This window comes from Solea senegalensis, linkage group LG18 (genome assembly GCF_019176455.1).
Source record: "Solea senegalensis isolate Sse05_10M linkage group LG18, IFAPA_SoseM_1, whole genome shotgun sequence".
Classification (NCBI taxonomy): Eukaryota; Metazoa; Chordata; class Actinopteri; order Pleuronectiformes; family Soleidae; genus Solea; species Solea senegalensis.
This window is the reverse complement of record NC_058041.1, coordinates 6,587,753-6,615,151: the sequence shown is the minus strand read 5'-3', so window position 1 is coordinate 6,615,151 and position 27,399 is coordinate 6,587,753. Positions and strand designations below refer to the sequence as shown.

Sequence of the window (27,399 nt, the reverse complement as noted above, 5' to 3'; positions counted from 1 at the left end):
AAGTTGAGAACCCACATGTGACGTGCAACAAAAACACAGAAAAAATAGTTTGGGTATCATTATGGGTATTTATTAAGCAATCTCTTCAACCACAGTCATGTTTATGGAATAGGCCTCAGATGTGAGAGGAATGCAGCTCTTAAAATCAAAACGAAAAATCCCTAATGAGATTAATTTAAAAACAAAAACACCATAGCCTTATATACAAGTGGATGGGGTGGGCATGTGCAAGAGGTGCATGGGGTTTCAGGGTGTGTAAGATGATGGGTTGGTATAACAGGAAGATTTCTGAAGGCAGGGACAAAGGACTGGGGGGGGAGAGGTGGCTGGCTTTTAGTACATGTAGCCTTTAGAGTAGGGCTGGGGGCCCATGTTTTGGGGGGCTTGTTCTGTGGTGTAGGTCACGCCCTCGTCCAGGTGGGAGAGGGGCACCGTGTCCTCCTCGTTGACGTAGCGCTCAAACTCGGCCTTCAGGCTGGGCCGCTGATTGTCGGGGAAGGCCAGGGAGATGAGTGCCTCGGGCTCACAAACAAACTTGTAAACATAGCGCTCCCCTGCCACCTGGAGAGAGACAGGATGTGATGAGTCATATGGGAATGCATATAAAACAAAAAAACCTCCACTATTTTTTTTTTTTCCCACCAGGTGTGTTTTTGTACGATACAAAAAACAAGAATTAGTAATCTACAATTACTACTGAGCCATTTCATTTAAACCTATTTTTTGACTTGAACGAATGTTAGCCATGTTGTCAAGTGTTCTAGAGGAAAGACACTTCCCTGTGTCCAAAACTGTGTCACAAATGTGCTGTGGCTCCGTTATCAATGACTCAGTTTGAAGTGATGACACTTCTGTGCGGCCGGTCAGCATTTTCTGTTTGACTTGGCAGGGAAAGTGGCTGAACGTGATAGATTCTCACAGTTTCAGTGTAGATAGATGGGGGGGAGATGAGTGAGTTGTGTACCTTCTGCATGATTCCCTTCTCGTAGTAATAGCGCAGAGAGCGGCTGAGCTTGTCATAGTTCATGGCTGGACGGTTCTTCTGCATGCCCCACAGCCTCGCAACCTGAGGAGTGTGGGAGGAGGTGGGGGGGAGGGGGGCAGGACAGCAGGAGAGGGAAAAAAGAAGAAGCTGTGTTTTCATTCATAGATTCATAGATGGTTCACTGAACGGTTTTTGAACTTTCTCATATTCCACGTCAACGCCTTTCAATTTGTTTGTTATTTGTCCCTCAAGTTCACAGTCCCAGAATCATTCAGACGCTGTAATTCAAAGCGATGACCACTAGGGTGCCTCAGTGACAAGTCGTATTCCTCCCTACCTTTTTAACTCAACAGCGTAAACACGCCAAGAGCAGGGCAAGTCCCCACATGTGGATTCACTTCCTTTTTATGTAACCCATTACCACTTGAATGCAACCAGAGTCCCACAGTGTTCCCAGTGAAGTAAGAGTCATGGCTGCCTGTCAGAAAGAAGGCCATGAAATACAGCCCCAACCTAAACCTGAACTCTCTGCTGACGAGGGACCACTAACTCTGATAGAAGACTAGTGTCTCGCAATAATGCCACACAGGGAAGGGGAAGCAAATCAAATCATATTTTTTTTTACAATAGGGAACAGTCTTCATGTTGACAAATGTCTCAGACGTCGTAAGAAAGTGTAACGCTGGGGGAGGGAGACACCGAGATTCATGACTCAGGAAGAGACGGGTTGTATCCCACAGTGGCCCCTCCAGCGTGCAGCTCTGTCTGATCTCTGAGTGTGCTCTCAGCCCTAATTGCCCTTGTAAAACTCTTGCGCCCATTCATTTTTAATGTACAGTAAAAAGATAATGGCACACATAGTATAGTTCTCTCTCTGTGTATTACGATCCGCCTAAATGGACGCTGTCCGGTGCGTCCAATCAAACTGCAGACTTAAACATCACAGAAACGTCTCGACTGAAGAAATGTGAGGAGGTGAGAGAGAATTGGGGGTGTTGGATGATTCTATGATAGTGCTCATCCTTCATTTATCAATCCAGTGTTTCACGTGCTGAATAATGAATGGGCAGCTAATGGAACAGAGATCAGAATAGACCTACAGGGGAAAGTGGCCAAATCTCACTTGTAATCGCCCTCCTTTAGATAGTGCCTTAAAACCCTGCTAATGTAAATTCATTCCGAGAACGACGCCTCTGCCGTCCTTATCTGATTTGATATAAACATCATGATCTCTGTCAGTGCTTATCCACGTCTGTAGACAAATGTATACAGAAATAACGCTAATTTATGTCTGTACTGCAAACATTTGAAGGCGATAACATTACCGTAGTTTATTGTACATAGTACTTGCTATGGCCTACACCAGTGGTCAGCAATTGGTGGCCCGTGGGCCAAAACTGGCCCACAAGCATCAGTATCTGACCCGGCAGATGATTTAACAAATCTGATTTTAAATTATTTCCTTATCTTCAATTTTTTTTTTTTTTATTTAATGTCGAGTTCACAACTTTTATTCTGAAAAAATATGAACTTATTCAAATCAAATTCTGTTGCTGGAATTGACAGTTAATCAAACTAAATGTTTGGTTTGAAAAATAAAAACACTGCTGTTGTCATGGAGACAGCCAGGTTTCGGGAATCGGGAGTAAATGTCTGTAAAAAGAACTACTTCCATATGTTGGCCTCAAATAAGAAGAAGCAGTAATTCTTAAAATAGAAATGATGCACAACAAATATTACCCGTACGAGCATGTGTCTCACACACATCTGTAACAAGCTGCTGATTAAAGACAACGTCCACATTATTGTTATAGCTTAAGGCAGCAAACGTGGGACTGAAGACGTTTTAAGGCACTTTGTCTGATGAAGACACGACGCTTTGGCCCAATATTCAATTCCTTTCAAAAGAATTGGCCCTCGACCACATTTAGTTGCTGATCCCTGGCATGTACTGTTAAAACACTATGGGGCAAATAATGAATTAAATACTAGGATTCCCAGTTTCAAACTAAGAAACCCTCACTTTGAACCAAAGTGGTGAAATGTTCAAAGCTAACGTCGTGAGTAGATTCCTCTTCATTAAAAGATGATGACAAAAGACTCGCTGGCCCTAAGTGAACGCCAAGACGTGAAGCGTACACGTGTCGCAGCCTCTAGATTTATCTATGATCTGCTTTGTATCCAGAGAATCTCCAGATGACTCCTCTGTATGAAGTGATTTTCCAGTGCAACACGGGGTTCAGACAAAGCCGTACCTCTTCAGGCTCGATGAGCTTGAACTCCATGCCGCGTCCGGTCCAGGCGATGAAGTGGGCGTTGCCCGGGTCGTCCAGCAGGGCCACCAGGAACTGCCAGAGCTGCAAAGAGCCGCGGCGCTGGTAGGGCGTTCCCTCGCGGAAAACGCCGCCCCCCTCCTGCTTCACCTCGCCTGTAACGAGGAGAGAATTTCGATAAACAATGGGCGTGTTTGCGGGCGACGGTGCTGGGCCACGCTTTATGCAGCTCTACTGGCGATGACTCGTCTTCTGGTGCCGTTCAAATATCTCCTAGGTTTACCCAGGTTCATTTGATATTTGATATAGATCAGACCATCGACTGCGAAACTAAAAATGATTCTCGTGTTACATGTGAACATTTTGGTTTGTTCCAGCTGCAGAGTGTCTGTTGTAGTGCGGCCGGTTCATCAGCAGGTCATCTAATTGGGATGTTTCATGTTTGTATACTGATGTAAACGAAAGGAAACTGCTTACTAACAAAGGCTTACTGCACAAGAGTGCAACAGTGCGTTGAGGTGACAGCACAAAAAAAACACGAGACGGAAATTTTGGACCTTTTGAAATTAAACTGAAAGCAACCAATTAGTACGACTGTTCATTACCGAGTGAAGCGTTGTGTATGTAAACAGACACTGATTCGTGTTTGCTTCGCAGTTGTTTACCGGTTACTGGATCCGTTGTAAACAAGTGTGGGAACACGAGAGGCCCAGCTAAGTTACCGCTGTTGTCTCACAGAGAACTTGTACACTTCACTGGTTCAACCAGTGCTGACACCCTCGGGCTCTCCACTCAATCTCCTTTAATGTCAGTCACCGGCAGCACCACGGGAGACTGGGCCGTGTGTGCGCTGTCAGCGTGACAGCGGAGCCCTACTTTGTGTCTCGAGCGAAACCGAACCCACTAAGTAAGTTTGTGAGTACACAAAGACCCGAGCACCTCTCATACAACCGTCTGCGATGTCTGTAGATGATAGTGTAGGGTGTAGAGATTGGAGTGGGTGACTCTAACGACTAGAGTTTCCCTCCTGCACCTCGATGTGGATTGTGCAAATCTCATTTGTGTGTGTGTGAAAATTCAGAGGGATTATGACAGCGGGCCTTACCTTCAAACTTCTCTGGAACCACGCGAGAGTCATTTTCAAACAGATAGCCTGAAAGACAAGGGGCAGAATTGTGTTATACTTTCAAGGGGCCTTGATCCCTGCAGCACGAGGTTGTTTATTCAGGATCTTTGCCAAGCGCTGAATACCATCCCCGACCAAATGCAGGGGCCTATTCACGCATAAATAACTTTAAGTCAACAAATGTGTTCTCACTAAAATAAACCAGGATTTCATATTGGGCAAATTAAAGGGTCTTTGCTCTCCGGGCGAGATTGTGAAGCTCCCGTGTTTTAAGGACTGAGGGAAAATTGCGTAACACACAATGGAAATAAGAGGAATGATTGTTTTCTATGTTTTGCTTGGGAAAGTGTTTTCCCTGGAGTTATGTTTATTCAGGGATTCTTGAGGCAGGGGCGAGCCCGGGAACCTCAGCCAGTGGAAACACAGACACGACGGCTCGCTAAATCACCGAGGGAGAATGAGATCGGACACATTTATCTGTCGAATGCTGACAACACTATCATTCCATCTTGTCAGGTGTCATTTGGTAAAGACTTCTCACACAATCTCTCTACAATCCTTAATTACCTTCGTTGCCATGCTGGGGGTTTGGGTAGCCCTCGTTGTGGTGGTACATAGATGGACATCCAGGCACATCTGTGACACAAACACAAACAGCTGTACGTCAATCTTTCAAATATTGACTTACTTTTTCGACCCCTTCTTAAAGAATAACATCATTACAGGCTCCAGTGAACGAAAAACAACCAAACCTCCGATGCCTACATGAGAAAGAGAAGGTGTATTGTATAGATATTGTGTGGGTTCACCTCGAGCAATGCAAGGACAAATGCTACATTTATCATATCACTTCTCTTGTCTCTGGTGGTATTTTTAGGACATGAGCAAGCACCTTCAAGCAGACCAGAGAAGTGGTACAGTATTCAGTGTCTGCACTTTGTCTGGGCACATCATCGACTCAAACAGATATTATATTCCTCCTCACAAACCTTCGGGGCAAATATGCGTGTCGGAACACTTTCTAACGCACATTTATTGTCATAATGAGTTCTGCTTGAGTGGCGCGCTCTGTTTCCTGCGATTGCCCTTTTCACCTCTGCGCGTTTTCATTGTCCGTGCCTACTTTAAAAGAAAAAGGTGTGTCAATAACAACACTTAAGGTGTCGTTCTGTTCCCCCTACGTCTATTTTGTTTGTCGGCTGCGTGAACGAGACAAGTGAGAGCATAAAAATCCCGAAAGGTGCAGCTCCCTGTGCCTTTGGCTCTGGCTGTGACTCAGTGCTGGGGAATGCAGCTGCAGTGCTGCGACCGTGATAAGATGCCAGTAAGGAAAATCAAACCCTCCAATCTGGGGCAGCAGCACTCGATCATACTGTAACTAATATGTCTGCCTGAAATGGCTGGCTGCCACCACCACGGACTGATGGCAGATTGGGTGTGAGAGCACCAGGGTTAATTGTATACTGAGTGGCAAGACCATTTGGGGTCTTTCATGCCACACAATAGCAGTGATTATGCAAGGCCTAATATAACCGCCTAAGCAACAGGTGTGTTTTTTGTTAGAAACGCCATATGAATCATTGCAATGTGTTGTTTTATAAGCGCCCAGTGTCACTTAGTGTGTTGTTCTAGGCTTTAAGACAAAGGTCAAGTGCAGGACTTCCATCCCATCCCATCCCTTTTTATTTGTAAGCTTGTTTGGTTGATTATGATTCAGGCTTTAGTTAAAACCGACTCGTTCATGTGTTGAATGTGTAAATAGCTGTGTTGGCTCCTGGGTTAAAGACACTTGCTGATAAAAAAGCATCACTCAATTGTTCCGCCTCTGCTTTGCTGCAGTACATCCCGTCTGGAAAGAAAGCATTGTAACAGACGGATGATAAACTCTGATCTTTTGTGTCCGAGGTCAAAGTCCTATCAGGAGTTGCAGGAAACCCCACCAAATTCAACTTTCTTCTCCACCCGGCAGTTTAACCAAAAAAAAGAAGAAAAACTTCCCCAAGGTTTTGTGTGATTCCCTGTCCGTGTAATCCACCAGAATTAAAGTAGAGTGAGTGGAGAATTAGGTCGCTCTGTTTTTGTTTTTCTATTTTTTCATAACGCTTGATGTCTATTGGTTTTTAGTGCATGTTTTGTAGCCGTCCACTAGTGTGAGTAACCTCAGCAAAAGCAGTGAACACCGTTCAGTCAGCTTTAATACAGATGACTGAGGACAGACTGTGTGCCGAGTGTTGTGTTTCTTACGTCTTGTCATTTTAAATTCAGGGAGCAAAGTAGAGGAGCTGTTTCCGTCCTCTCCAGTGGTAGAACTTGTTGTTAAAGCCCCTGAGCTGGCTCCCCCCCCACACACACACACTCCCTCCGCTCCCCCCTCTCAAAGTCCAGCCAGTGAGAGGTTCAGGTTACTGCGGCCACGCTCATTTTTCCATTATGAGTTCATCTGCCTGCAGAAAAAGGAAGCCGCTGGTGCAACCTGAAACCCTGGAGCACTCCACCAGGGACTCTAGTCTTTCCAGTGCCCTCCATTTTCTCAATGAAATTCCTCTGCCTCTCTAACTCGCTCTGCCTTTTTTTTTTCTCTGAGAGCAGTGTAGGGAGGGAGGAGCTGCAGCAAAAAAAAAAAAACACAACACTTTTTCATTGCAAAGTGTCGAAGAGTTGAAAGGAGGAGTTTTGGAGGCAGGGAGGGATTTAGGTAGGAGTCTACATACAGTGTTTGTTTGCCATTTGGACATTTTGTTCTTGAGTTGGGTCTGGAAAGGGTTTCTCATTGAAGTGATCATTCATTAGACATAATAGTTTGAGAAATGATGTAAAAAAAAATGTCATTTAATTTCATTTAATGTGTTTGCTGCAATCTCTTGAAGGCTCACATTGAGTTGTATGTACACAGATTTGGATAATTCTCTCTCAGTTGTGACCAAAACATTTCATAATTTATGATGCTAAATGGTTCTAGCCCTTTTAAATTTAACAATTTGCTTTTTTTTGGTCTGATATTTCACAGATTCATCCATAGGATGTGAAGCCAAGACATAACTGTCCTACATCATCAGTTTACAGCAGTCAGTCTCACTCACCAGGTTCGTAGGTGTAGTCTGTGGGCTCCTGCTTGACCATCATATGAGCTGGTGGGAACCGGTGTGGGTGTGGGTGTGGTTGTGGATGTGGATGTGGATGTGGGTGGGAGTGAGATCCATGTCCGTGACCTGGTCCGCTCGCGTGCCCAGGCCCTGCCATGTGAGCCGCCCGCTCATACAGCGGGTCCATGTATTCTTGCTTAAAACTTTGCTGCAGGTAGGGCATGCAGGGGTCAGAGTGCTGCCGATGATAACCTGCACCGCCACCACCACCACCTCCTCCGCCACCTCCGCCCCCTGGCCCTCCGCCTCCACCCCCACCTCCGCCTCCACCGACTCCACTGCTGCCATGTCCTGCCGGTGCAGATGTCATGCGCTGGAACACTTGCCCTGGTGGGGGGAACTGGGGGCACATAGGCTCTCCTGAAGAGCCCTGGTACCTGGAACTGAAAAATAAAGGTACACCAGCTCAGTTTAAAATGCCATTCATTCTGAATTAGTCCACAACATTTTTTAATTCACGTGCCGTTTGACACTGAAGTGACCAAACTGGTGGCATTTACATCATGTTGACTAAGTCTCATGTGAGGTGTCACCTGGTGTTGATGGGGTAGCTGTTGCTGGGCAGTGGCTGGGAGGTAGCCGCCGGGTTCATGTAGCCAGCATCGGGCCGTCCGGCTGTGGCAGGTTTCGGGGAGTAATGCTGTGTCATGGGAGACATGGGGGTCCCTGGGCAGGAGCTCTTGGCTCCTCCTGCAGCCCTTTTCTGCTCATAGGCACTGTAACATACACACGCACACATGGACATGTCACAACAGTGTCGCACTGTAAGGGTTTCTTGTCAGTCAGTACAAACAAACAGAGCTAATGGAGGTTCTTTGCTGGGGGTTTGGTCCTCGAGAAGCACGTGATTGGTGTTTTAGCTCTACTGACTTACTCATGACAATCGCTGAGTCAAGATTTATTTCTCCTGTGGTAACAATTGATGTCACTGATTAGGTAGAATAACAATAAAGTAGCCAAAAAATAAATAAGAAATCATCACCCCACTTTTTAAAATAACTGCTAATAATAACATTTATGCTGCCATCAACACAACTGACTACACTGTTCAGTTGGAATACTGCCCTTGTCCCAGTATGAATTGTTGATACACCCCCTTTTCAGCCCCTTATTATTAGGTGCTTTCCAGTTAATAGTATATTCCAACCATTTATGAACTTTAAAATATTCAAGAATTTAAGCTGGTAGAGCATAAGAATAGTACCACGAATATTAAAAGTCTGGTTTTAGTTGGACCATCACATGAAGACATGTTTTCTAATGTGATGTAGTGACTGTATTCACGGTACAAATGCTCTCTGTCGGGTCTGATAGTGTTGCTTGACGGATGTACGCCACATACACATAATGTTAAAAGACCGAATACAGACAGAATAAAAACAACAAAAAAAGTTACGCACTGCATCTTTAATAGAGAGGATGTCATGTGACTTCTCTTTATGTGCTTTGACTAACCCAACACTGTACTTACTACGCTCTACTGACTTTTTGAACTTCATCCAGAGTCACCAAGAAACTCGTTGGACATGGGGATGCATTTCCACAAAAGTTTATCTTGTTTTTATAGGGGGGGAGGGGGGGGGAAGACTCAGCGACAGACCAGACTGCAGAAAATCTAAAACAAAAACATGTTCATGGCTAGACAGCCCTAAGGCTAAGTGAACAATGGTGTTTTATTGTATTTTGAAATAGTGCTCCAAGGCGCTGCCACTGCACGATTTAGGTGAACTGGGAATTACCTGGCATAAAGGCACTGCTCTCCATTAGGGTAGCTGAAGGTCTGCTTGTGGCTACAGGACTGGCTGGGGTCGGAGCCCGGGCTCTGTGGCTCCTTCTTGATGGTGACTGGGGGGCTGTGAAATGCCACCGCTACGAGAGACAGTAAACAGAAAACAGAGATCAGAGTTGGCACACACACAACACACACACACACACACACACACAGTGGGCTTTATATATTGTTTCCTAATTCAGCCCTGCCCCGATACTACTGTTGCTGAGCTCAAAGGCAAAGGCAAATACTTCAGTCTGCACAGGAATCTCTTTTACGTGCCAGCCAAAAAAAATGCTCCACTAACTGTCAGCAGCAGACAGACGCGCATAAACACACACTCGCATTTAGACGCACTGCGAGGAAGAGGCACACAAAAGCACACACGCTCACACATGACCGCATTCCAGCAGTCACTTGGAAGTTGCCCTCGCCCACTTTTCTTCCCTTATCCCAGACACAACAGCAGCCAAAACTTCCCCTGTCAACGTCGAGCTCAAAGCTAAACAACTCTACGGGCCAGAGAGATGTCTGTGGACTGATGAAAGCAAATGTCACACCTCTGTTAGAACCGCATATACACAAACTGTGCGTCTCAGCATTCTTTCCTGTTTGTGTCCAGATGTTTCGCCACCGCGTTGTTTTTCTGCCTTCGAGTGAAGATGGTAACATTGGACACCGGGTTTATGATAAACAGATAAAAAAAAAGACATTTGAACCATTTTGAGACATCAAAGGCCCACATTCAGTGACTCGGTGTCCAGCACCCCAACTGTCTATCACGCCGGACTGCTGGAGGGGACCTTTGTCTTGACGGCCACAGAAACCACCCAAAGTGGAACTTCAAACTGTGCCGAGGGCTTGTGTTTATTATGTGAGGGGAGGTTTTCACCCGGAGAACTGTACAGGATGTTTTTCTGGTTCCGACAGGGTAAACAGCAGCAGCTGTGCACTTCCAGCTGGGGAGGCCTGTATTTATGTGTGTGTATACGCACACCAGTGTGTAGCCGGCGAGATCTCAATGACTCTGTATCTACTTGTTCACTCTGTGTGTGTGTGTGTGTGTGCACCGTACAGTATACAGTGTGACTGCTTGAAATCCGTGCGTCTCTTTGTGTGTCTGCAGTGGGTGTGGAGCCGACAGGGCAGGCCACACTGAAAGCACAGCCCAGGTAATTACATGCTGTCGTTTCATTCACAAAAAGGAGGAGAAAAAATGACTGAAAATAAGGCCCGAGACGACTGTTCTACTAGAGAGAGAGAGAGAAGGAGAGATAGAAAGTGGGGGGAAAAAATGAAAGCAAAAAAATGGAGAGGACAAAATGATTATAGTGATTTAACCAAAAAACTGCCTCAAAGATCTGCTGCTCACAGGATTTTTCCTTCAACCTAAACATTGATAAAATGGATGAAAGTCAGTCCTGGAAAGGAGCAAATAAAAAAAATAATCCTTGTGATGCTTTTTTTTTGAACATTTTCTCACAATTTATACTGAAATACTAGTGATGAGGAGTTTATACACTAGTTCTCTGACGATATGAATGAATGCTTCGTGATCAGCTTAATGACTAATGGCACCCAAAAACCATTTCTTTATAATAATAACACTAGTGCTGCTTTTAAAATGTCTCCTAACATCGGAGGTTCCTTCTCACTGCAGATCAGATTCTCTTTAACCTTCTCTGCTTCGACGGAGCATTGAAACGCGTATAAAGTGACGAACCGAGTCCGCTAACCAAACACCGCCGCTCATCATCATAACCTTCCTATTTTTGGATCGTGCTCACTCTCCCATGACGGGCAGGCAGGTGAGGAAGTATTGGTTTTAGCAGAGGATCAACAGGATTAGAGAGCATTTACCCAGATTTCCCAGACAGGCGAGATGAGATTCCAGCCTCCTTCAAGTCTCCAACTGCTTGTCTGCCAATACGCTAATAATACTAATGTGTTTGTCTATTGACATTCCTCCCTTTCTCTGCTATGGTCATGAACTGCAAACAACCTTCACGGAGAGTACACAAGTCTAGTCACAAAAGCAACCATGACATTTTCTTTCATGTGGCTTTTTTGGATTACGACGACGTTCCATTTCAAACGGCGCGAGGCCTGGAAACGGCGTCAGCCGAAGATGGAGGGGTTTGTCTGTCTATGTACGTGTTGTGTGCATGTGTGTGTGTGCGTGCGCTTTCTGTTTGAGCTTTTTGGAATATTAATTCATCTGGTAAATGAGCTTAAGGCAAGCATCTGGTAAATGAGCATTTGTGTTTGTGTTTCTGCCAGTGAATGGGACTGCTGTTGAGTTTCCAATTTGATTGAGTTGGCTTATGTTCAGCGGAACCTTCAGCTCTAAATACAAAGTACAGGTGAGGCTAAAAATAAAAGTACCTCTTATAGGGATGTGGGCATAATTTAAAAGTATATCATATACTTAGAAAAATCTGAATTTTTGCACCAGGGATGACGGAATTCATCCTGAGGTGGACATGTGTGGCTGTACCGTCGAGTGAGTCTATAAATGTAAACCTGGAGGGGGGATCACCTATTTTTCAAGTCAGCAGATCATTTAAGTCATTGGGATTCATAAGTTAAAGGTCCAGTGTGTAAGAATTAGTGACATCTAATGGTGAGACTACTGAACTGCAGCGGCCTGAGTGTACCATCAAGGACGTCACTTAAGTATAAGTAAGTATAAAAACCCCAGAGGCTAACCAAAACCAAATACATTTTTATTTCAAAGTGATTTTACAATTATGGTTTCAATTTCTGTCAATAACTAAATGTTACGCACTGGACCTTTAAGATCAACGCCATGACCTAGCCTTGCCATTTCTAATGCCACAGTACTGATGCGAGGAAAAACATTATTTTTGGAATAAATGTAACATCCCATTCCCAAAATAGTCCTTCAAATAAAACAAACTCTGCTCTCCACGGAATATAACAAACTCTCTAACAAATGACAGTAAATCTCCCAAATGATGTCAAATTTTCAGCGAAAGTTTATAAGGTAGTGGCAGTCGTGTAAACGGATCCAGGGAGAGTTATGTTCTTTGGGTTTCCTTCGCTTCCTGCTTTTATTTAGGGCGATATGACCTCCTCTTAACTGCTTTGTCAAATGTTACATCATCCGTGCACCGAGATCTTCACATTTCACAGCTTATTTTCTACATTGAGGGGGAACAGGCCACTACGTGAAGTTAAACACGTGACGAACAAGGCGACCAAGAAAGATAGATGCGCTACAGAGTGACACACGGTGCACTTCCTCCTTCAGCACTGGCTGCACTGAGGCACATTCCCAGCACCTCCTAAACCAATAAGGTCAAAGGGTCCTTCCTCACCCCCAAACTTGCCTTATCTCCTCCTCCCTCATTTTGGGAGGGGTATTCTTTGCTATCTTCTGTTGACGCCCTATTCTGAGCACCGTGCTTGGCGATGACCCGGACTTTTTACAGATGTAAATGTTGGCTCTCAAAAGGGTGAAAGGTGATGGTCATGGTTGAGTGCTTTAGGAAGTAGAGGGATCATTACGCAGGGGGGGTGGGGTGGGGGCTCCCCATTCAGCAGACACCCACCACAAACAAATCACAGGGGTAGGGAGGGCACCCCCACTCACCAAACACACACTCACACAATCCTCTCTACACAGTGGCCCCTCAGCTGAGCCCGTGCAGAGGTATTGTGGCCGTTATTTGATTCATAAGACCATGAACACACATAAATAATAACGGCGTTACTATTAAAAACTCGAGCTCGCAAATTTTGATCTGTGTACTTGGAAAATGACTTTTATTGGCACTTATGTGCAGAGCGTTTAATATCACTTGAGAACGAACGTTTCTGAGCAGCTGACAAGACCTCGCCGTGAACTCCCCCTATCCAATTTTAGACGGAGTGTTTCCTACCATTAAAGGCCCTGGTGTAGGGAACTCCACTGTGGAGACAGGAGTGGATCTGGAGAGTCTTACCATGGATGTTTATGTGCGACTTGGCCCAAGACTTAAGCCTCTGGAATCCTGCAGCTCACGACAGCCTCGCTCACAATAACTCATTGGACATCAACCCCAGTGTCAAACAGGGTGACTGGATCTGGCTAAACTTAAGACCATGTAAGCGTAATGTAAATACACACTTAATGGGACCAGTCGTACCTTCTCACAGATATCTGGGGGTCTGGTTCTTATCTCGCATGATATATATATATATTTTTTTAATGATTTTGTACATGTGCGGTGCACGCAGCACGTGGCGTCACAGGCTGTGCAGACACACTGAAAGCAAACATGTGATAGGCCACACCTGGTTCTCCCACTCTTGTCAATTGATCTCTAATGTGGCGATGGATCAATAGAAACAAGGATGCCAATTATGCCACAATGGTTTCAAAGGTTAAAAAGGAAGCTATTGATTCACATGGGTCGCAAATGACGTTAGTTGCGTCGCTGGACACATGGATGCTTTCGTTGTGGCGAGCGGGAGGCACAATGGGGAAAAGCAACCGTGTAATTTAAAAAGCATTTGACTGTCAACACATACATTGAAAGTAAGACATAACCTACACTTTAATGGTCATTTTAAAGTTTTGCACGCTGCGGTGTGTTTTTGCTTTCACCGTCCAAGTTTGGGTTTTATTTCGAAGTTTCTAAGCTTTTGTTTTTGTGCGGCCATGAAGTGTTTGGATGGAAAGCAAAAGGCAGACGGCAGAGGATCCACAGAGTTTCACATGTGCCTCCATTTTGCTTTCATTTGGAGATTATTATGGAACAGCATGTGAAGAGACTTTCCTCAGTGTAAATTTAAATAAATGACCTGGTGTTTTGCTTTAAACTCAGAAAAGAATTTCAAGCAATATCTGAGTGATTTGAGCTAATCTTGGTGAAAAGAATTGAGATGCAGAATAACAAAAGACCCAATTTCAATTTCCCAACAGCCAAATTCTTAGAAGAGCAAATTGTTTCAGAAACGAGGGAACATTTCAAGAAAATAAGCTAATAATGCGAATAAAAACATTTAACACACACCGCAAACACTAAATCTGACTCTAATGTGTGCCTATAAATGGCCAAACGCTTAGTCTACTCTAATGGAATGAACCATGTATTTTAGGGATGATCACATTGCTAACAAAGAAACAACATCTGGTCTTTCTCGTATCATCTCAAAATCAAATCTACTACTTTAGAACAAGTATGATAACCTAATTATATGATGCAGTTGAAAATTGGTTGCAGGCCTAAAACCGAGACGCAAGTTAATTTACCATGTATGGTAGCAGCCATAATATAAAAAAAAATAAAATAAATCAGTCCTTGTGTTTACGGTCACGTGTTGGTCGTTTGAGACCGTGGTTAACTGCTCTTTTGCAAATAGTAAGGATATCAAAGGCATGAATTACACATTTTGTGTGCGCAGGTTTGTAAAAACACGGACAACGACGATCAAATATCAGAACAGCCCCACTGTGTTTTGAGAAATAAGTGCTTATTTGTACTTTGCTTTGTTGTTATATTGCAGTGGAAAAACAGAGGGGGGAGAGAGAGAAACGAGGCGATACAACATGATCCAGACCGTTTCAACTGCAGAGTATATCCAGTCATTCCACTGGTGCATGGAAACATGTGCAGTACATGTGTGCGTGCTTCTCAGGTCACTGCATAATCAGAGCGGGAGCGAGAGAGAGAGAGAGAGAAGCAGCTTAACCAGCACTGACAAACTCACCCTTCTCTCTGAGAGCTAACAGGCCCAAGAGTGGCTTCAGTATCTGTCTGCTCAGGGAGCCCCGGAGTGTTAGATCCATTAGTGCTTGCTCTATCTGATTTACAGGTTGTCCTCTCTTATCTGATAATGGTTCAGGCTCCTTGCATATTTAAAGAATGGTTGTCAGATACCTGCCAAACAAGACTAACCAGATTGATTGAAAGTACAGTGGAATCAGCGAGACGGCTGATTGGCCGGCAACACTGTGACTCCTCTCTCGCACAAACGGAATATTTTGTTGGCCGTTAAAACATGTTTTTTTGTTGCGTTGGCTAACAGGATGTAAATCTGAATGACACCCATCATGAGAAAGTCGGTAGAACAGTGGATTTTGCAAACGTGAAAGTTTCACTTCCCCTTTGTCAACTTGAATGTCTGTCTGAACAAGTTTTTGCAGCTTTTTTTTTTTTCCTAATAACCCTCTTCCCCTTTGGCCTTGAATCTTCTCAGTGAACCCAGTATTAATCAGCATTAGTATAATGGGATAGCACCCATTGACCAGTATTCCTATTTATTCTTGTTAAGAGGGCTGTAAATAACTGCTATGTGTTATCCAGGGGGGTTTGATTTACTGCCCGGGCAACGGAGTGATGGAGATGATGAACCTGCTGTTCAGATTGTAAATAAGAGATGTTTGGCCACTTTGTCCCAAGGTCTTTGGTTTTGAAAGTAACTGGACACATCCTTTTTTTTGTGAATGATCATTTACAGTCAATGCCTGGAGGCTTTGTGCTATATAGCATCACCATATGCTTTGCATCTGCTGATAAACTGTATATACATATATGGCAATGTTGACCCAGAGCTTTACCGCAGCCTCCTTCAGCTCATTAGCACATGTTTTGTGCCGTCACCAGGTGACTGACTCAGCCCTGAAAAATCTCTGTAGACTTGTTGAACGTTTGAAATGTCACCCAATGAGTTTCCATGTATTATCACATGTATAACTCCAGGGTAGAGTTAGCAGAAGAGGACGAGTTTATATACCTGGGGTCAAGCATCCAAAGCAATGGACGGTGCACTGGAGAGATGAAGAAGAGAGTGCGGGGATGATGTGTGACAGAAGGAGAGCAGTAAAAGTGAAAGGGAAGGTCTACAAGATGGTAGCGATACCTGCTATGAGGAGGACATGAGGACAGTTGGTGTAACAGAAGAGGACACAAAGGACAGGGCAAGATGGAGGCAAATGATTCGTTGTGGCAACCCCTAAAGGGAGAAGCCAAAAGAAGAAGAAGATGCTCACAAGTTACGCTCACGCTCATCTCTGGGGCTACGCTCAGCTGACTGTACTCTCTGCTGAGCCACATGTGAGCTCTTCTGTGCATAGTTGCTCAAAAAGCTTTTGTGTAGAATAACTTTTGTGGGCACAGTGCGATCACCAATACACTGTGTATCTGTCTTCAATCATGTCGCAAACCAACTCAGCTGGAAAACTCACATATAAGAGGCTTCATTTTTCTGCCATCCTCCGTGTGAAGGGATCAATATTTTAATTGGTAAATGTTCTGACATCTCACGTTTTCCCTATTGTCCACTTCACTTTCAATTGTGCCGCGTTGGCTTTTTATAAATGGCCATTGACCAGTCATAAATCTCACTGGCCCTTTGCTGTTTAGTGGACCCGATACAATACATCGCTGGTCCGAGACATGTGCAGCGAGGGGGACATCCCGTCACAGGCGAGGGATGTATGTAATTAATCTGGCACAATATTGACTCCTCACTCTCCATCCCTCAGCTCTCAATATAGCTGTCCTCTCTTAATGTTTAATGTAGGGATCGATGCACCCCCCACACTCTTACTGAAATGATATAATGAGCTCCCACTGCCCACCGAGGTCTTCTGGTTGTTTGGTGCATGTGCAGTTGTTCCATATGTTCACCTTCACCAAGAGTGTGTGACTTCATGTTTGTTATGAGCACCACAAATCGCCCATATCAGAGGAAGAGATCATGCACCAGAAAGGCCACGACACCTCGGAATTATCAGCGCACATGCCACATCCACAGTTTTTCCCGCTATTCTCTTGACCCCCCTCCCCTCGCTACACCCCTCTGTGTCTCCGCGGGGAGCTCAACGTTATTGCTTCATAGCACGTTTGACCCGCTCTTTACCCCTCTCCTCCCCTTATCAGCCGCCGTGATTTATCTGTACTTTATCTGTATCAAGTCATCTATCTATCAGCCCTCTCCATCTCCTCCTCCTCTCCTGGATGAGAGAGGATCGATACGGCCATGTGCCGGCTCTCAGCTCGTTCCACACACATACTGGTCTGTGTCAGCAGGTTACTGTCAGTAGTTCCACCTCTACCACTCATGTGCTGCGTGTGTGTGTCTTTGTCCCAAAACACATTTCCCGGACATTTTTCGAGCCCAGATAAAACAGAAGTTTGAAAAAGCTTTTAGTTGTAAAACTGATTTAGTGTTTGGGCAAAAGAAAAGAGAACTTATGATAAACAAACATTCATTTACTAATCGATTCTTATTAGCTATAACTTGAAAGCGAAGCTTCACCCAATCAATGTTCTCATGAATCATAAATCCTAGTGCGTACTTATATAACTTTCTGAAACTAAGCACACAGCTGCAGAGGAGAGAATCAACTTCCTGTTTACCAGCACCCGCCTGCCCCATTGTGCCTAAATGGTCATTTTAGGTGATATAGATCACCTTATAGATAAACACATAGTAGTACTTTACGTCTGCCAGCAGTTTGAAAAGACTGTTTGGTCTCAGTTTGCATTTGAAAGAGAGAAAGAGAAAAAAATGTCCAGCTGCAGAAACATAGCCACCTTGTTGGGAGTAAACACACTGCTACAGATGTAGAAATGCACAGACACGCACACGAGCATCGCGGGGGTCACCTCCCCTCACTCTCGTCTAATAAACTTCACTCTGCTGCCCATTCACAAAGCTGCGCTGCTGACACTCCACGCTGCCTGGCTCAAATCCCTGTGCCCCCCCCCTCCACCCCCTCCGGCTTTGACTGGGCTGTTCTGAATCAACACAGGGGGAGTTCGACTTTTACTTCTCAACTGGACGTTGTTGGTACATTCCTGTCCTTAACAAACCTACGTTTCCATTTCATTCGACTGACTAAATAATGCTGTAAATGACTGTGAGCTACTGTGTTTCCTTTAAAGTTATGATTGGACTGTACCAAAGAAAATACATGAAAAAAGACTTCACCTGATAAAAAACAGGAGCTGCCAAAAACAGATGTTGAAAATAACGCTGTTGCAAGATTAGGATTTACCGAAGCATCGGTCCTGTACCTCTCATAGTTGTTGTTAGTAGTGGAAAAATGGCCCCCCCAGTGTCATGAATGAATGGTCACTCCCCTTTGCCTAATGTGCTGCCTCAGCCAGTCTTTCACAACTAATCCATTCATAAAACTGCAGGGCTGAAGTTTGAGTGTGTGTGTGTGTGTGTGTGTGGATCAGGCCAAGTGTGTTTATGTGTGCGCACAAGTAACGTGGATGAGAGGCTTTTTGAAAGAAATCATCTGTCCGAGGAGGAGAAATCAACCATTTTAATCAGAAGCAAAAACAAAACATTGCAGCGTGCACACACACACACACAGCGCGCACACAGTCAAGTAACCTCGCCTCCCTTTGAGCAAGTAAGTGAGCTGGGTCCGCTCATATCTGGCAGGCACCTGGATGTTTTTGCGCGCTTTGTTGCGTAGCAGCTGTATTTTGGAAAGTGGAGAACACAGAGGTGCATGTTTCTCTTTTGAAAAAAAGAAAAAAAGAAAAGAGGAGTTGGACGTTGAGGGAGGGAGAGAGGGAGGGAGGAGCCCCATTTCCCCATACTCCAAATACAGCCCGGCCGGGCCAGTTCTGATCCAGAAAAGCAACCCAAACAACAGGAAGACTGTGAATTAATGACAAAGCAGAATACACAGAGCCAGAGAGGCATGCTGTTCCAGAGAGTTCCATTTCTTTCCCCCTTTTCCTTTTTATTTCTTCCTAGTTTTTTTTATATGTATTTGAAAGTTTGCTGGTTTCAAACAATAAACAGGAAGGACTCTTCAAAAGATAATAAGAGAGGAAGCAGTGTTTTAAGGCGTTAACATTTGTTCATGTCAATCCTTTCCTCTTCTCCTCTATATCCTCTTCACTCCTAAAGTCTCTGCCTTTTTTAATCTTGCTCTCTCGCTCTCCTTTGCTCAGCTCGCCTTGTGAAAAGCACTGTCACAGCATTCTATAGCCACAACTTCCTATATAATTACTGCAAGGCACAAAGCTAAACAATCGTCCCACACAGCCCTGAAATCGCTGGATTAGTTCACATCTTGGAACACTCAGTGTGTGTGTGTGTGTGTGTGTGTGTGTTTGTAGAGAGAGACAGAGAAATGTAGAGAGAAAAGGGAAAGGGGAGGGGGTCCAGAGTTTTAAGTCTGACTTAGTTTGTACAGACACAGGAAGGGAGGGAGGGGTTTGGAGTGTGCTCTTGGATTGGAGGGGATGTTGGAGAGGGGGATCTGTAGTACTGTAGGGCTTTTTTATGAATGAAGACTGAAGGAGAGAGCAGCCGAGGACTGGATAGAGAGAAAGAGAGAGAGAAGGGAGGGGGGAGGGGAGTGGTGGGGTGGCTGGTGGTGGGGGGGGTAGCTTTGCACTTCCTCTTACGCACGCAGGGAAGAAAATTTATGAATGGGTCACATCTCTTGAGCTGCTCCAAGTGTAAACAACATACTTGGACAAAGAAGAACAAGCTCTTAGGGCAGGCGATGCCTCGCTAAGTGATCCAACTCTGGCCTTTTGGCGTTTTCTTTCCCTCCACAAAAGGTAAAGTAGCAACACGTTCAACCATTTTTTAATTAAGTATGTGCATTATCAATTTGACTGACACGTCCATGTGTTGCTTCCCCACAGGCAGTAAAAAGACAAAGGGAATCTGTCCGACAGCCCAGCGTCAGGCAAGGATGAGCCGTGAAGGTGCCGTCGGCGCTGAACACCAAACATTAATCCTCCTCTCCTCTTGATGATTAAAAGATAAACGTCACATAAATGCTACGAAAGGCCAATTGCAATAGTTTAATGGTTTAATGGAGCGAGAGAGAGAGAGAAAAATCACTGACGTCTCAATTACCTTTGAACACATACATACAGGCAGGTCAGAGAGTACATAAAAGCCGCTTGTTTGCATAACATTCCCTCAATGGCAGCCTGTAGACAGAGCATGCTTGTTAGCCGTGAACCGAAGGAGAATGTACCAGATGAGATAGATTTTCCAGATGTGCAGGTATTGCACAATCCCTCCTTTGCTCCCTCCCCTTCTCTAATCTGGCATTCCGACATGTCCCCTTGTTTTCGCGTCTCCTTTGCCATTTCACAGGCTCCCTCTTTCTGTCTCACAGCGCTCCGTGAACGCCGCGCCCAAGCAGGTAACAACCTGACTCAGTTGACAACAATGTTTAATTTAACCAGGGTGCCATTTTCAATGCAAGCCTCAATTATTTCACGGTCACCCGGGATTAGGGCTTTGCTTTATGCTCTCTTTATGTGGCTGGGTTTCCAAAACAGGTGAGTCACCTGTTTTGAAAAGTGCACCAGACGGCCTTTCAGTGCTGTTTGTGAAAACATAAGCTCTGTTTATGCTTTTATTAGCCTGCTCACAATGAAAAATACGTAGAGTCAACTGTCAACTTCAGTTTTCCATCAATCACCGCTGAATAGAGATGCTCCAACTGGCCTCAGCGGCTATTGACTACAACCAGCAGGGACACTGTCGCTGTGGGAGCATCTTTGCCGCGTATAAGTGAGCTGCCCGTCAAACTGAAGCCCACATGACCCTGCAAATCATACCCAGGTCAACCGTTAGCAGAGCCCTGACAAGTGATTGGCTGACAGGCCACAAGGTTAAGTAGACATGACCTCTGAGTGCCCCAGGGTTCATCTGCACTTCCTCCTCCGCATTGTTGGCCAACAGACAGTGACAATGTCGCACAGGGCATGTGTCACAGAGAGGGTTGACCAGTTGTGACTTCAAGCTGGTTAAATCACATGATGTTTGCAGACAAAAGACATATGGCTTTCAGTGACAGGAAGTCGCTTTGTCTGGGAGTGAAAGCTGTCAGTTTTACTTTTGGGGATGATATTATTCCAGAGGTATTTCAAGTTCCCTCTAAGTAACCCTGTCAGTGTCACTGCTAAAGACACGGAGACCAGCAGTGTGTTGAATGGAACTGGGGAAAAAAAAAAAAGTGTTTGTAGAGCGACACATGCTCCCACCCAGATCCTGGCCGGCCATTGTTGGGAAGCACAACAAAAAAGGGAAACTCATTCAAATAGCCGCTCAGTTGTGCTGCCCAGGAATTTGCTTTTCCATTTTACACCTTCCGATGTGCACAAAGGGCAGACTTTGTACCTGGGCCTTGAATCATTTTTTTACTGGTTTCCTGGGCCGTACCCATTCCGCTTTTCAAAGGCATGCAAATGGACAACAACAGCACAGAATGCCAGCATCCAAATTCATGTCATGACTGCCTCGTTAAGTCTTGTGTTCTCTACACTGCCAACGACATTACTGTAACTTCAGCGGATTACAGCATCCCCGCGTAAGCCTCTGGCAGTCTCGTAGCCCAAATTGACCAGTGGTTTCATCCTCGCTTCGGCTGAACCTGCATGTGTGCAGCAGCTGACCACATCTGAAATGCGATTGAGATTGTCCATGCACGGCTCTCCATCTTAAATGGATCAATGTCTCTTTAAATAAACAACAAATAAAAGGTCTGATCTTTGCAATGTGCAGTCAGAAAAGATTTGGCACATGTTTAAATCCACTTAGTAACGTGGACACATGTTTTACACACACACACACAAACAGGACACATAAACAGAAAGTACTCACAGTTCTCAGAATGGAAATCAGGAACAAATTGCTCGTCACTGTCAGGAACCTGAGCTGAAATGAGAAGAAAAAGAAAAAACATCAATCATCATTTTGAAATCTTGACCTCTCTTTGTATTTCCTTATTTTCCCCCCTTTAACTAACTCATTCTGTCTTTTACGCTTCCTTGGAACATGAAAGAAAACAGAGCCTGGTTGGCCTTCATCCAGGTGACCTTCACTTCATCATTTTTGCAGCATGCCAGCACTTTACTCCTCTATAGATCAATACATTCACCCTGGAGCCCCTGGATGGCATACAGTCCGTGTAGCTTTAACATTTCTTGGCAGTATAAATCACTCATTCTGAGATTTCAGCCAATGAAAAACACTTGATGAGAATGAGAAGATGCCCACCTTTACCTACTGTATATAATACAACTTAGTCTAGACATGTACTATAAATATTTTTTGGTCCATTTCCGTTTCCATTGTAGAAATCCAGACAGACTAAACTGAAGCTGTTCTGGCCACACAAGCGGTCAGAGTCGCACAATATTGGGGGGACTCTTTCAAAAAGCCGCTTTCAGACAAGCAGCGAACCCCAGAGTCTCTCCGGAGGGGCTGTATGTGTGAACGCAAATGTCAGCAAAAATGACTCATAGATTCTCCAGACATTCTCCTGCCAGCAGAAACTCTGCGAGTGAATGGGAGAGTGTCCTGCCTCTTGTACTACTTAATCTGGATGCAAATCTTCAGACAACACCCAGGTTTCAAAGCACAATCCAGTCTGGATTTCATTTGCCGCATATTGAAGGAAACGTTCACATTTTTACAGAGAAAGAGATTTTTTGTCAAATGCGCCGCGTTAGCAGTGAAGTAATGTGTTTTCTCTTATATCAACAGATATCATATATGGGATAAAGACTTAAAAAAAGAGTCAACACAGTCACGTTGTATGCATGTAATGTCTTGATTTGTAATTATTTGTGACCCTCATTAGGCAATCACTCATAATTAAAGTCATTCAGGACCTAACCAAGAAAGCAGAACCAGTAATGCCAAGCCCAGGTGCAGCAGAGCAACACACACACAATTATATTGGAATCCAAACCCCATTCACAATTGTCCTTTCGAGGCACTGAACTGCATTAATAGTTGCATTAATAGGTTCGAAAAAGGCCAAATCACGTGACCAAGGGTAAGAAGGTCCGATTCACCCAGGCACGAGCTTGCTGGCATTACTTTTTCACTTTTTCACTACCTCCGATTTAATGAACATCAAGCAGAACCAGGGCTAACAACCTTTAATCAGGCATCGCTGCAGCTGCACGGCTTTCTGGGCTTTTAAAAATATTTCCGTTGCCTGAAAGTCACACTTGCGTCATGGGACAAGTTAAGGGGAAAATTGATGGTTATCATTAAATATCATGACCCCAATCAGGGGTGTAATGGCCTGGAAAATAAAATGGCACCGCGGCATGTGAATCCTTTGACCACTATTCACTAGAAACACTGGTCCAATGGCCAGACACCGGTCGGTCTGCAGAATCTCATGCGCTCACGACTCTGTAACCTTACACAAGAACCAAAATCTCACCAAACACTCAAAACATTCACTTGGCCTCTTTTCTCTCCAATCACATGACACACGGCTCACGAACCAAAACTCGGGGAGAGTGAGCGGCAGAAGCAGAGGGCAAAATTGACTGCACAAAAAAAGGAAATAAGAAATTTAAATCCACTTTCTTGTTGTCACACTCCTCTTTCCGGTGCGGAGGAAACCGGATGATGACGCTTTGCAGCATGTTCAGATAAATGACATGGATCTCTTATATAACACCGCATCCTGTGGTTTACTATACCATAATAATATTACACCCCATTTAACTTTTCAGTCTTTTAGCCTCAAGGGGGAGAAATAAAGCTGCTGCGCGAGACAGAGCCGGGGCCAATGTTTAGCTGAGCGGATTCACCAATCAATCACTTCCACTTGTTTCAACATGTCCACATCGGAACACGCTGGACGCCGTGCACGCGACGGAGGGAAGACACAAGGACGATGGCCACCAGACTTTCATGTGTTGTGTACGTATGTGTGTTGGCGTCTGCAAACTTGTGTGCATGAGGGGCTTGCATGTGTCTCTGATTTGTTTCCAGGAACACCTCGTCAGGGACTTTGAGCTGCAAGTCAGCACAAGAAGGAAAGTGTTTATATGAGCACAGACGCATGTTCTCCCCGATGCTTCCAGGCACCTTGAATGACTTTTTTTTTTTGTCTCTCAGCAGGAGATCCTGGGCGGGGCTAAGCAGCCTCAGTCATATAAACCCAAAGGCCAAAATGAGACAAGATGTGACAAGCTTCTGAACTCTTGCCATTCAGTACTTCACCTTTTTTCTCTCTCTGTCTCTACCTCACCCCCCACCCCTCCAAAAAAACATCCCTCCAGCTAAGCAGCTTTTACAATGTTGGTGAATCCCTCACAACTGCAATCAGTCATGATAAGGTCTTTAATTAATGCAGCAGGAAAGCCAGGAAAGCTGAAAACAAGCCTGTACTTAGGGTTAAATAACACTTTGATAAAGTTACACTTCCATCTCTCTGTCCTGCCCCCTTTCTTTTTTTGCCGTATTCACTTTGAGTCAACAATAAGTCAGCGCCCCGGACCGATTGTCAGTCCATGACATAATGTTTTATTTTAAAAGGCTAATGGTTTAAATAACAAAAACTGACTTTGTTCTGGATCTTGGTTTGGTATGTGTCTGTGTGATTTCTGCTGTCACAATTACACAATGTCGGTGAATGGAATGCAGTCCGTGGGGCTCAAAATGCTAAAATATGAAGGAAAAAAACTCACCCGATGAAAACTAAATCACAGTGAATTCTATTGATTATTCAGAATATCTATATATGTCGTGAGACGTATCATTTTTGTGGGAACTAAGCCTTTTATAGTGGCCGTCATTGCGAAATCTCTGAATGCAAATGGCCTCTCACTTTGAAGCGTCACCCATTGTTGCGGTTTTATTGGCTCTGGCTCTTGTTTTTGTCTGTGTGAGACGCTGGTGTGAAGTGAACTTGCCGGTTTTTGACGCTGCATGTGAAAAGGCAAGAAAGCAAACATGCATGCTGCAGCAGCAGCAGCAGCAGCACTGTTTGTTATGAACAATAGCCGACCAGAGACTGGGGTCTGGCGACTGTCTGGTCTCAAGACAAAATGCAAACGCGTTACCAAGTGTCACGGATTACAACTCACTTCCATAGTTTGCTGACTCGTATACTCTGCATGACTCAGATCAATACCGTACAGTTATTGTTACCGTTTTAAGGAGACATAAGCACATTTTCATAGATGGACCTATTATGAAATAGCCATAACAACAGAACACCACAGATACCCTTTGCACACAATTCACCGATCAATTTCCTGTTTGAAAACAGTCAAAATGAATCTACTACTCTTCGGAAATCTATGACAAAAAACTAACGTTTTTTCATTTCAAAGCTTTTACTTTGGGACATCTTGTGTCTGGGCTGCACACATGAGAATTTTCTTCTGCACATGATTGTGAAAATAGCCTCATAACTCCACCCCACAGTGAAGGTCAAACATCTCGTCAGGCAACAAAAAGCACAAACATTCTGGAGGCTTTATGTGGCTCACGTTTCAGTATTTCCCTTTTAAATCTCCACATCAAAGCAAAGCGACACAACAAAACTCACACCTCCTAGTGCAAAGCTCATTTTATACCCACTCTCCTGCCACTGTTGTGTCCCACGCTCGCACCAAAAACTTGTCGTTAGGACTCTTGTGCTGGTGTTGTTTCGACTCTGTTATGGCCCGGGTCATTATTGCACTTATCAAGCCTAAAAGCTGACAATCTCATCTGACTGGGCCTCGTTTCACTGCTATGTGCCTTTGGGTGACACAAGCCAAAGAGCTTGTTTGTTTGCATTGGCTGCTGCCTGGAAAGCATACGACATGCCAACATGGCCAAAATAGCACACGCACAAAGCCAATCATGTCCAAACTGTGTTTTCTATTGCCTCTTTTTTTTTCTTTTTCCAGAGAGTCATTTACTGACATCTGTATTCTACCTGAAAGTTCAGGCTACCCAGCAACACTCAAAACGACATTTTCAACACAAGTCATCTTCACCTTTGGTCCCAACTAAGCCAAACATTAATGACAGCAGCTGATTAAAATGACACTGTTGGGCCAACAGAAAACCCCAGAGTCTTTCCACACATCAGCCTCTCAGTGGCTGTCATAAACAGGGAACAACATCACAGAAAAGCACAGATTAAAAGAGTAAAATCAGCCTGCAGGTGTGTCTCACCTTCTGTGAGCCATGTCTCTTGGAGTTGGCTTAAATCCTGGAAGAGGTCTGAGGAGGAAAGAAGAACACATAGTCAATAGACGGCACTGTGGCAGTCCAGGAGAAACATAACTGATTTTTTTTAAGACAGAGGCTCAGCCATCGCCTCGGGTTCATATATCTGAGTCTGTTGAGGCCAAAACTTCCACTACTGTACCTTCAGAATCCTGAGGGGGCAATTCTGTGTCCATGTATTTCCTCTTTGCTGCCATCAACAGTCTATTTAGGGGCCCATTTCCTTGCGACTTCTGCAAAACGCATAGAAGTTAACAGAGAAGTGAGCGTCAGAGTCCAGTAGGTCAGTGAAATGTCAAAAACAGACAGTGATATGTTTACTGTGACCTGGGAAAAAAACAATGAGGAGATGCAGGCTTCGCCGCTTGGACACCAAAATGGCACAAATAACATGAAGTGGTTTATATTAATAATGTTGATAATAACTAGTGATGCGTTAGAAAATGGAAGGACATTGTGAAGCTGTAAGTGAACAACACCGGGCTCCTTTTCCGAGAGACAACGACACATTTCTCTGTTGTCTTGGGGAAAAAAAAAAACAAAACAACAAACGCGCTCTTTGCGTCTGAAGCGAAGTGACCGTTTGGCGAACACTAACACGCTCCTCACCCCGGATACCCTCGCACTAGTGGAAAACAAAACCCGCTGACAAACATGATTAAAAGCGATATTTGCTGTGTTTCACTGTGGGAACATTTGGTGGCAAGTTTTAAGCGCGCCGAGGAATTGTTTTCCATCGTGCGCACACAGCTGCTTAAAGGAAGGAGAGAGAGAAAAGTCTTGCACAGACGCGGAGAGATAAAGCTCCGGTGAAACAACACACACACACACACACACACACACGCGCGCGCAAAAACAAAATAAAAAAGCAATGGGAAGTAACAGAGGAGTTCATCCAATACGTACATTTGCTAAAGTGTAAGGCACTTGCTGGTCCAAATATCCATCCATCTTATAATCCATCCGTTAACCGTTTGTGGTCATTTAGGCTGAGTTGAGTGAGATCCACGCAGCCCTGCACGGAGAGGAGGGAGCGCTGCTTGTGAATGGAGCTGCGTGGAGGCTGCATGCATAATGAGCTCCATTCACAAAAAATGCCGAGGGGAAGTGAT

General features: G+C 44.5%; 1 protein-coding gene across 3 annotated transcripts; it reads right to left on the bottom strand.

Moving 5' to 3' along the window:
- Positions 1 to 48: 48 nt before the first annotated feature.
- Positions 49 to 27,399, bottom strand: etv4 (ETS variant transcription factor 4). Of its 3 annotated transcripts, none has more exons than XM_044013125.1 (12): positions 27,194 to 27,399; positions 26,430 to 26,520; positions 26,234 to 26,281; positions 21,914 to 21,967; positions 9,267 to 9,396; positions 8,061 to 8,243; positions 7,465 to 7,910; positions 4,952 to 5,020; positions 4,364 to 4,411; positions 3,241 to 3,413; positions 965 to 1,066; positions 49 to 561 (listed from the first exon to the last, which is right to left on the bottom strand). In XM_044013125.1, the coding sequence occupies exons 1-12, from the start codon at positions 27,248 to 27,250 to the stop codon at positions 334 to 336; spliced, it is 1,629 nt and encodes a 542-aa protein (XP_043869060.1). In that variant the 5' UTR covers positions 27,251 to 27,399; the 3' UTR covers positions 49 to 333. The 3 variants fall into 3 exon arrangements, with proteins under 3 accessions (XP_043869060.1, XP_043869061.1, XP_043869062.1); XM_044013126.1 differs by having other exon boundaries at positions 7,465 to 7,904; XM_044013127.1 differs by lacking the exons at positions 21,914 to 21,967; positions 26,234 to 26,281; positions 26,430 to 26,520; positions 27,194 to 27,399 and adding an exon at positions 15,017 to 15,256.